General features: G+C 42.9%; 1 protein-coding gene across 3 annotated transcripts in view; it reads left to right on the forward strand.

The window, feature by feature from the left end:
• The window catches only part of dmxl1 (Dmx like 1), a 41,556-nt gene extending 31,559 nt beyond the window's left edge, over positions 1–9,997 (forward strand). For all 3 annotated transcript variants that reach the window (XM_088993971.1, XM_088993973.1, XM_088993972.1), the window contains 10 exons: positions 1,877–1,963; positions 2,062–2,180; positions 3,196–3,343; positions 3,947–4,007; positions 5,342–5,469; positions 5,931–6,008; positions 6,388–6,479; positions 6,680–6,732; positions 6,798–7,015; positions 8,724–9,997. In XM_088993971.1, the coding sequence (XP_088850097.1) occupies positions 1,877–1,963; positions 2,062–2,180; positions 3,196–3,343; positions 3,947–4,007; positions 5,342–5,469; positions 5,931–6,008; positions 6,388–6,479; positions 6,680–6,732; positions 6,798–7,015; positions 8,724–8,930 (1,191 nt within the window). In that variant the 3' untranslated portion in view covers positions 8,931–9,997. The remainder of the gene's footprint in view (positions 1–1,876; positions 1,964–2,061; positions 2,181–3,195; positions 3,344–3,946; positions 4,008–5,341; positions 5,470–5,930; positions 6,009–6,387; positions 6,480–6,679; positions 6,733–6,797; positions 7,016–8,723) is intronic.
• The last annotated feature ends 838 nt before the right edge of the window (positions 9,998–10,835 follow it).

Here is a 10,835-nt window from a genome sequence, read left to right on the forward strand (position 1 = left end):
AGATGAAGTGTCCGCCATTTGTTATAATAATAATAATAATAATAATAATACATTTCATTTATAAATGCCTTTCAATACTCTCAAGGTCACTTTTCAGTCACAGGAGAATTTTTTTGCCATTTTTGTATCTTTTAATTTGTTATACCCAAAAAGATGCGCACCCATGAACTTTTCAATTGTGGCTTTGATTTAAAATTTATTTATTTCAAATTCCAACCACACATTATTCAGTTTATGGAAGACCATTCACCAGAGTTTCAGCTATTTCTGTAAATTTTTAGTCAGTGTATGGCTTTCCCAAGATGTGTTCCAAATGTCCACCATTTCGTTGCAAGCAAACCTGTACTAGTCTGACAAAGTTGTCAATCACTATTACACACTGCTCTTTCGGGACGGTGACCAAAAAAGATGTGTCCTACTGAGTCCCTCACTGCAGCAATGTTTTCTCCCAAAAGCGTAGTGTGTAAAAGTGATTGACAACTTTGTCAGACGAGCACAGGTTTGCTTGCAACAAAATGGTGGACATTTGTCTTCCATAAACTGAATAATGTGTGGTTGTAATTTGAGATAAATAGCTTTTTAATCAAAGCCACAATTGAAATGTTCATGGGTACGCATATTTTTGGGGCACCCTGTATATTGCTATTGTACTACACAATGATTCCCAGAATATGAGGCAGTTTACTATTACAAAGAGTAAATAATTTACATTATTTAGTGCAAAAGCAGTTTGTGCTCCTATGCAAAAAAGGTCATTTTGAGAGCTGCCTCACAGTTGTTCTCTTTGTGCACAATGAAAACAAGCGTTAGAGAAGATTAGTTGACCGGCAGAAGGGGAAAAATGTAAATTTACCGGCAAACTTGTGTCCCTTTATACTGTTAAACGAATTCAACCATATTACAGTGCAGCAGTGTGGGTGGCTGGTCAATGAAAATTTACTGGCATGAACATTACATTGCCTATTTTTTTATTTTAAAATCAAAAAGTCACAATGGCATGGTCATCTTATTACAATGACAGAATTAGACCACATGCATTTTCACCCCAAAACCGCACCCTGTGTTTTCAAACGCATCTCTCCTTTTTTATTCAAGTGAAGCATAAACCTACGTTGTCCCATAGGCCGATGTAGTAAACGCACCGTGTTTTGGCTCTCGCGCCTTAGTACGGGGCTCATTGTCTCACCATTTGAGAGAACTGATGCATGAAGCTGAATAGATTCTCATTCTTGGACCCAACACTGTCGCAGTCGATCTGCATCCCACAGAGATAATGCGCGCCATGTAAATGGCAAACCGCCTTATTTAGATTTCTGCAAGTCAAATTGTACTTTATCGCATCTGACAGAGAGAGGCACGGCCGATTCCTCTGGAATAGAGGCTGTAAAGACTGTGATTTAATCTCCTGCTCCAAGGGTGCCTCTCATGTTGAATAATTGTGGAACCACAAAATAACAGTCACCTCTGCCGTTGTGCCTGTACTTATTGCTCATAGGCCACTACGCGCCCGCTGTGTCATGCCACTAACCCGGTTATGTTGCTCGCTGGAGGTTAGCACTGCGGCAAAATGAAACCCCCTCCTCACCCACTCCCGACATGTCCTCTCCTAACCCCGCAAGGCACAACAAACTCGCGTATGAATACACTGACAGCATGTACTGTATTGGACACAAAGAAGCAGGACCCGGGTTCACGCTTTTTGCTGCTAGCATGTTATATTTTATATTGGATAGCGTGAAAAAAAATTCACACTTTGTTTATCTTGTCTGGTCAATGGTTCCTCGTAGTAAGAAAATGAATACTTTATGAAGTTATGGCTTCTATTTGCCCTGAAGAAATCTTGATAAAGTTGGTTTGATTTGACGTTTGTGTGCAGACTGAGTCAGATCTGGGCTGCCCTGGGGGGAAAGCTCGCATCATTCACAAGGAGTCAGACATCATCACAGCTTTTGCCATCAACAAGGTATAGCGTCACTAAAATCAATGATGTGATCTCTTACGCAATAGCGGACAATAACAGGTCTTCTCTACTTCTCTGTCCGACGTTTGTGTGTCTTCCAGGCAAATCGTAATTGCTTAGTCATGGCCTCTACGCATGACATTCAAGAGTTGGACGTGTCGTCTATTTTGGCCACACAGATTTTGACGTGGATCGATGAAGAGGAGGTTGAGGCGAAAGGGTTAGATCGGGATTTCCTTTCTCTGTTAGACGAAAGCTGGCCCGCTGCCATTTTACTGTCAAATCTGCTTTTTAAGACATTGTATTCAAACAATATAGCCGACGTGCAAAATTATGGAAGGAAGAGGAAAATGTCTGTGTGGGATCTCAGTCGTTCGTACAGGAAAGGCCCATCAATGAAGAGGTTACTTCAGACGTCATCTGTACTTTTTTGGAGGTGTCGGACGTTTCACTCCTCATCCAAAGAGCTTAGTCAGCGAACTAAAGTTGTGCTGCTAACTGTGGCCCTATATACTGTGTATCCCTAATAGACAGAGGTGGTCTGGACCGGTAGGTCCCTGCTCTAAGGTTGGGGGAGCAGTGGACTACTCCCTGAAGCTAATCTGATTACTTCTTTTGGTCTGTCTGTTTATCACTAATGATTATCACTATGCCTGTCTCTGATTGTCCCATTAGCTCTGGTATCACCTCATCAGCATGACTCAGCCTACGTGGTAACGACCTAAGAAGTCTGTTGTAAGGACGGTCAGTACAGATGACGGCTGAAGAAACCTTTTCATCGAAGGAAGAGGAAAGGAAGAAGTAGAAAAACCAAATACATGAGCTGCTGGGAAGGCAGCCACTCTCACGGCCCCATCTTGAAGTCAAAATAACAAAAACAAAATATGACAACACAAAGACACAGTCATTCAATCTTCAGCACTTTATGCACCCTCAGAGACGTCATAGTGAAATGTGCACGACTGCTCCAAGCTAAACGTTGAAAGCAAACACGAAGCTGCATCCACAGACGAAAAGAGATTGTCTCACATCTCCTACATACATACCCATGTAAATCCGCTTCAATTCCAAGCCGCGATAGTTCCACATACACGGGCTCCTCAAGCCATGTATTCATCCAGCCGCAGACTATCCAACAGCACTGACAAAGCGCTGCTCTGTGCTGTCTTAGCACCGTGAGGTCTGCAAAGCTTGACTGTACGCTGTTTTAACGCTAAATGTTATTGTCTCCTCAGAGTGGGCACCGATGATTTCCTCGTGGTCCATGCACATGATGACTTCGTCAGCCTGCATGGCACCACGCCGTACACTCGCAGCAGTCCTGGCACGCCCATCAACATGCCGTGGCTAGGAGGCCATCAGACCGGCCGGGGAGCTTCAGTGGTCAGTTCGACCGATTCTCTTAGTGCGATGTCACGTCCATTGTATTATGATCAATATGCACTCAGCATCGCATTCTATCATCTGAACGTGTTTGCAAAATTGTCATATAAGCCTCAGATGAATTCCCAGGCACTGCGCAGAAAGGGCCGCTGTTGGTTTACATTGCCGTCAGCAGCTGAAAGATTGATTGGGTTTCATTCGTTGGGACGAATGTTTGTGAATGACCTTCATTCACATTCGCCAGAGAGCCCCCCTCGCTCTGAATTTCTCTGCACTCAGTAAGAACCACGACTTCTTAAAACAGTCAGCAGTCACATCACGCAACTGAGTAGATCTTCTACCTATTGATCAAAAATGGAGACGATAGTCTGGGTTTCTTTGTTGATTGATATCTTACCCCTCTTGCTGTTTTTAAAAAAGGTTACAGTTTTTAGATCCTATCAATTTGTGCGGGTGTAACTAATGCTGAGGTATTCATTGGAACCTGCATTACACGTAATGCCTTAGCATGTCTGGTTGAGCGATCGGCACTCAAATGTTCTGCACCAGCGATGGCTCATGCATCTTTACATCCTCCTCTTCATTTTCACCTCCTTCCTTCAGATGATCAAGAGAAACATCAACAATGTGAGAAGAATGACCTCACATCCCACACTGCCATACTGTAAGTACAAATCTGTCTTTCCGATATGAGTTGAGAGCTTTTCAATTGACAATCTGTTTGCTTTGTTAGGAAATATTTTGCATATAGACCTTATGTTGTTGATTTAACAGAACAGCCCACTCACACCGTATGCTTGCCGCACCCCCACCCTCACGTCTGATATTCAGCTGGATAAAATACATGCTAAATGATTAATTGGCCAAAAATAAGGAACGAACACAATATTTGATCTTAGTTCCTTCATGCTAACAACACTAAAGATATTAATTGCAGCCAGAACATTAACTCATTCACTGGCAGACGATCTACAAATGTGTCCACTAGGGTTTTTGTCATTTTCACTCAAATTGCAGGACCCACAGAATATTGAGTTTCAGGAGTACATAAACATTAAATTCAGCATAAGTAATCTTAGACTCTCTTCTTTCATCGGAAAAAAAGTTAATTATTGAGTTGTATAAGTCTGGAGTTATCTGAGGTTGAAATGGGGGCGGCTGTAAAAAATACAATACACTACATACATATTGGTTTTCTATAGCGCTTAGGCTGTAACAAAGCGCTAACATTGACAAAAGGCAAATGCTGCCCCCTCGTGGAAGGGAAAAAAAACATTGCCAGAGGTCTGACCAGCGCTTTATCGGCAGTCCCCCGACAAGAAAAAAACAAAACAAGAAAAAAAATTGGGAATGGTGCTCAATGTCACACTTTTCAGTTACCGAATGAATTCAGGAATGGCAGCAAATGAGTTAAACTATTTTTTATTACTTTGTCCTTTGTCAAAGTTTCACAACAGAGAGGAAAACAAGCGAAAATACCCCCCCAACCCCCGCCTACGTCCAAAAAAAAGACTGTGTTAAAAAACAGCAAAAATGCAAATTAGGGTAATATCATCATATTAAATCAGCCAGACAATTAACTTTTCTGCACTTGGTGATAGGAACCCTGTACCATATGTTCCATATTTTCCGGACTATAAAGCACTCCAGATTATAAGGCCCACTTTCAATAAATGACATATTTTAAAATGTTTTCCATATATAAGGTGCAGTGGATTATAAAATGCATGGTCAGCTTTTGAAAAAAAAAATCATAGGCTTTTAGGTGCGCTTTATAGTGTGGAAAATATGGTACATTTCCATCAGCATTCATTTGCTTGCAAATGTGTTTCAGGCATGTTACAGCCCTCAAAGTTGATTCTTTTGTCGTAAGAGCAATGAACTATTCCAATTATAGACTTAATTATTTTTTTAAGCCTGTATGTTATTACTAGTTAGGTCTGCTGGGGCCTCCCAGATGACATAATCCTCGTCTTTCCTTTCTTGTTTTGACTGCAGACCTCACAGGGGCTCAAGACGGCAGCGTGAGGATGTTCGAGTGGGGTCACTCCCAGCAGATCATCTGCTTCAGAAGTCCGGGCAACTCCAGAGTGACCAGGATTCGATTCAACCATCAAGGAAATAAGGTCGCAATGTCAGCCGTTTGCTGCCATCGATGCTTCGCCTAGTTCAAAAACCATTCACGGTTCTTTGCCCTAATATGAGCGTGTGCCACCGAAAGACATCTTCACACATCATTTCTCGACTTTTCCGTGTTGGCACGAAGCACAGCTGGGAGTTGGCTTCAGTGCACATTGTTCTTCAGCTGAGTGCACTCGCCTCCCGCGAAACATGTCCTCAGATGGTGCCTCAACGCCGTCTCCGTCTCTTCTGTCAGCCCAACCCAAAAAGAGCAAAAGAGACGCTGCTGGAATTTGCAAACATTTCCAACCGTTATGTAAGCGTAACGGTTTGAAGCGCGGTGTGCATTACCTAAAGGGGGCGACGCAACTCAACAGGTGTTCCCAGTGCAGCTGACATTGAGCCCCGCTGTGAAGAAACGACCAAAAAAGGAGATTCAAACAGACCGATTGTTCTTTTTGTGCAGTTTGGGATCGTGGATGCCGATGGCGGTTTGAGTCTCTGGCAGACCAACACAAGCGGCACCGCCCTCAAGCCTTATCTGGTATGCCTGCAAACCAGCCGGCGAGGTCACGTGCTTCTCTGTTCATTTGTTCGTTCATTTCTTTATTTATTTTGTTATGTTTTTTGTCTTTATTTATTTATTTTTCTGTTTATATATTTATTTAAATGTTTATTATTCTTTTGTATTTGTTTATTTATTTGTGTATTTATTTTTGTATTTGTTTATTTATTTGGTGGCTTTTTCTGGGGTCAAACCTACTCTGTTGATGTCTCATCCATCACCTTTCCTCCTCCCAAGCTCTCCATCCTTCCCATTCCTCTTGTACTCCTATTTTTCTTTCATTTTGTTTATGATTGCGCTGCCTCTTGATGACTGTCACTGTTTGTAATCATCTTCTGTGTTTGTGTGTGCGGACCAGACTCTCCAGTGCCACAACAAGACGGCTCACGATTTTGTCTTTGTGGGCTCTTCCTCTCTCATTGCCACTGCGGGTCTGTCCGTGGACAACCGGTAACATCATTTACAAAATTCTGTTCTCAGTGGAACCTCTAAGGTCCTTTCTGGGACATTGGTTTATTAGTTTTTTTTTCTCAAGTTGTATTTATTTATTTTTTTAAGCATCTCGGGGACCTTAGAGGCGCCACTGTGCACTTTATTCAACCGCTTTCCCTTAACCACAGAGAGGAATAATTCTTTGTTTCTCTCCATAGGAATGTGTGTCTTTGGGACACGTTGGTGACTCCAATTAACAGCCTTGTACACGGTGAGCACGCAAAACACTCGGGAGATGATTTCAAGATTTGAACGGACCCTTTGTTCTTTCTCCAGCCTTTTGTTGCCACGAGACCGGCGCGACCGTGCTGCTAATGGCGCCCAGGCAGCAGTTGCTCATAACGGGTGGGAGGAAGGGCTGGATCAGCGTTCTGGAGCTCCCTCATCGAAACCAGCGGCAGAGCTTCCAGGCCCACGACTCGCCCGTCAAAGCGCTCGCAGTGGACCCGACTGAGGACTGCTTCATCAGCGGCTCCGCCGAAGGCAGCTTGAAGGTACATCATGCTACTTCCACCCAGGGAGGATTTTGACGAGTGAATATTGTCAATCGTGGATTGTTCCCATTTACCATTCTGGAAGTGATTTCCAACCACTGTGCAACAGCATAATTGTGGCCCATAAGGAATTATCAACATTCACGTAACTCATTCACTGCCAGCCGATGTGCAAAAATGTGTCCACTCCAGTGCCAGGGTTTTTGTCATTTTCACTCAAATTGCAGGACCCACAAAATATTGAGTTTTAAGACTACATAAACATTAAATACAGCGTTAGAAACATTAGACTATTTTCTTTCATCAGAAAGAGTTAGTTTCTTAGTTCCTAAATTATGTGTCTGGAGTTATCTGAGCTTGAAATGGGGGCGGCAGTCCAAAATACAATGCTATTCATACATATTGGTTTATATGGCACTTTAACAGCTGAAGCTGTGACAAAGCGCTAACATGGACAAAAGGGAAATGCTGCCCCTTGTGGGAGGGAAAAACATTGCCAGAGATCTAACCAGCGCTTTATCGGCACCCTTTGCAAAAAAAAGAATACATTCGGGAATGGCAGCGAATGAGTTAATTGAGTCATTATTTATTTACTAGAAATATTGTCCCTCTCTTCCATCTTTCTGCGGCACTGACATATAGTGACAGCCAGAAGACACGATTCTACCCAGCCTGTGTTAATAAACCGTGTGGATATAGAGTTTATTTGTTTGGATTCAAATGACATAAATAGCTTTGAGAACCCACATGTCACAGTGGTGAAAGAATTTTGTACGCTGGCAGATGAGCATTATTATTACTTTAACTCATTCACTGCCAGACAATGTGCAAAAATGTCTCCACCCCAGTGCCAGGGTTTTTTTCATTTTCACTCAAATTGCATGACCCACAGAATATTGATTTTTCCGACTACATAAACTTTCAATACAGCGTTAGAAACCTAAGACTGTTTTCTTTCATCAGAAAAAGAGTTAATTCCTAACTTCTATGGGTCTAGAGTTATCTGAGCTTGTAATGGGGGCAGCTGAAGCTGTAACAAAGCGCTAAAATTGACAAAAGGCAAATGCTGCCCCCTTGTGAAAGGGAAAAACATTGCCAGAGGTCTGACCAGCTCTTTATTTGCACGCTCCAAGAAAAAAACACATTTTCTCACTGCCATACCCAAATAAATTTGAAAATGGCAACGAATGAGTTAAAGAACGTATTGACTTCCTTTAAAAAAAAATAAGAAAAGCAGTATAAATTCTAAAGTGTACCCAAGCAAGTCCAAGCAAGTGTCAGGAATGAGACGAAGCGCATCTTGACTGACGGTTCACACAAATGTCAAATTCAAAGCAGCACTCCCCGCCCACACACACACAACCACCACTATCATATGAAGTCTTTAATTGCACGCCGGCTGATTGAAACGCAGCATGGGAGTTCAGAACGTTTGATGGGCGCGTATGGAAACGGCCAGATTAGGTGACGTGAATTAAGTCACATATACAGGCTTGTGTGCCTGTGAAGGAGCTCATCACATTAAATGACTCCCATGATTACTTTTAAACTGAGCAGCTTTCCCATCAGCTTGCCTTGCGTGGGGGAAAACAACACGGTAACAACTTGCTCCATGATGGATGCCAATTAGCGGCTATCACATCCCAGAGACAAATTTCGACTGGTGTGTACGGAGATAATGAAAAAAAAAACTCCCATGTCACTTCAGGTGTGGAACTTGGCCACGCAGTGTCTGCTCTACTGCTTCCCCAACGAACACGCACGCCAATCGCTCTTCCGCAACCTGGGCACGGGGGTCATGCAGGTGGAAGTGGGGCCGGCTAATCACGTCTTCTCCTGTGGCGCCGACGGCACCATGAAAATGAGGATACTTCCCAACCGCTTCAGCACAAATAACACCACCACCAGCAGCTGACAACCGCATCACCATGGCAACCTTAAGAGTGATGTCAAGTTCATCTCGTAGACAAGGACTTCGGAGGTGTTCTACCGATGTCGTCAGAAACTCAAAGTGGCCACAATGCGGGTTATGTTTTTTCTTTCCCCGGTTTAGATTTGTCTGCAGTGGCAGGAGGTAAGAGAATCCCCCCCCCCCCCCCAGTGACGTGCATTGATTATAAACTGGACAAGAAGCAAGCATCCAAAGCACACTGGATCTGGCCGGGTGTCCTTTTCCCAATGGGAAGATTGACTTATTCAATGCACACCTCAGATGAGATAAATCCCACTTGTGTCATTTGTTGCAGTTAAAAGTCGGGAAAAAGGGTGAGGTCTGTGGCCGCCTGTGAAAAAGACTAGAGTAGCTGCAGGGAGGTTCGAGGTAAGGCAAGTTTGACCTTTCTGGTTTGCTCTCGTCGAACTAAGCTCAGTCCCACGAGGCCGGTAAGACGTCATCAAAAATGATCTCTCTTTTGCACATAACGGATAAGCTGATATACACAACTCACCCCCCAAAAAAGTGACTGAAACAAAGGGTTGGAAATGTGCGATGAAAGGTTAAGAGGTCAAATTAAGTTAACCCGTTAAGCTAAGTCTGCATATCAGATTCATCCTTCAATTCACACTTTTTATGTGAGCCGTGTAAAATATCAATAAAGCAGTTGAGTCGAATGTAAATATGACGCCATGTACAGCACAGTCGACCTAGATCTATGTTTATTGCCAATTGTATGAAGTGTCCTTAATCTTTGGCTACTAACTCGCTGTAGTGGTCTATATTCTTTGTTGCACAAAATGTAGCTTTAATTTAAACAGTTCTCCCTTTGAAATTGGCCCACACCATTTTCCTATTTGTTGATGTAGGTGGGGAGCTGCTACTGCTGCTGTTGTTATTATTATTACCGAATAAGCTCAAAAGAAGTGTGGGTGAGCACATTTTAAATGTTTATTTTGTACAGATGTTTTATTCCGATAACGGCACACTTTCTGCTCCGAAAAGTGATTCATTCTGGATACTTTGAATTAAAGTGAATTCTTTTGTTAGTTCTTTTCTCAACGTTTTAAGTTCTTCTTAATCACCCGCGCACATCTCCGACACTGCTTTTGTGCTTTGTGTGTCTTCTGGGGGGGGTGCATGCTCATGTGAAGGAGTTGCGATATTGCACGTTTGTGCTGCTGGAGGAACAAAACGTGCGCTCCTTTTGACTTCCTGGAGGATGACATTATACCACACACAAAAGGAAAAAAAATACCAAACATAATAAGGATAATTGTAGTTTAAAATGAAGGTATAATATTACTAGTAGTTACATACCATGCCAGATTAAAGCTGTAATACAATACCGCATTGATATTCTTTAACTCATTCACTGCCAGACGATGTGCAAAAATGTGTTCACTCCAGCGCCAGTTTTTTTTGTCATTTTCACGAAAATTGCTGGACTGACACAATATTGAGTTTTAGGACTAAATAAACATCCAATACAGCATTAGAAAGAAACCCCTCAAAAAAGGTTTAATTCCTAAGTTATATGGGACTGGAGTTATCTGACCTTGAAATAGGGGCGGCTGTACAAAATAGAATACATCCATCCATTTTCTGTCCCGCTTATTCGTCATTAGGGTCGCGGAGGCTATCCCAGCCGTCTTCGGTGACACCCTGACTTGGTTGCCAGCCAATTATTGGGCACACAGAGACATAAAACAGTCACTCACACATTGGGATAATTTGGAATGTACAATCTGCCTGCCTTGCATGTTTTTGGGATGTGGGAGGAAACCGGGGGACCCAGAGAAAACCCACGCGGGCCCGGGGAGAACATGCAAACTCCACACAGGGTGGCCGGACCAGGTCTTGAACTCACAACCTCTGCACTGTGAA

Source organism: Hippocampus bargibanti, linkage group LG04 (genome assembly GCF_051943395.1).
Source record: "Hippocampus bargibanti isolate YZ-2025 linkage group LG04, ASM5194339v1, whole genome shotgun sequence".
Lineage (NCBI taxonomy): Eukaryota > Metazoa > Chordata > Actinopteri > Syngnathiformes > Syngnathidae > Hippocampus > Hippocampus bargibanti.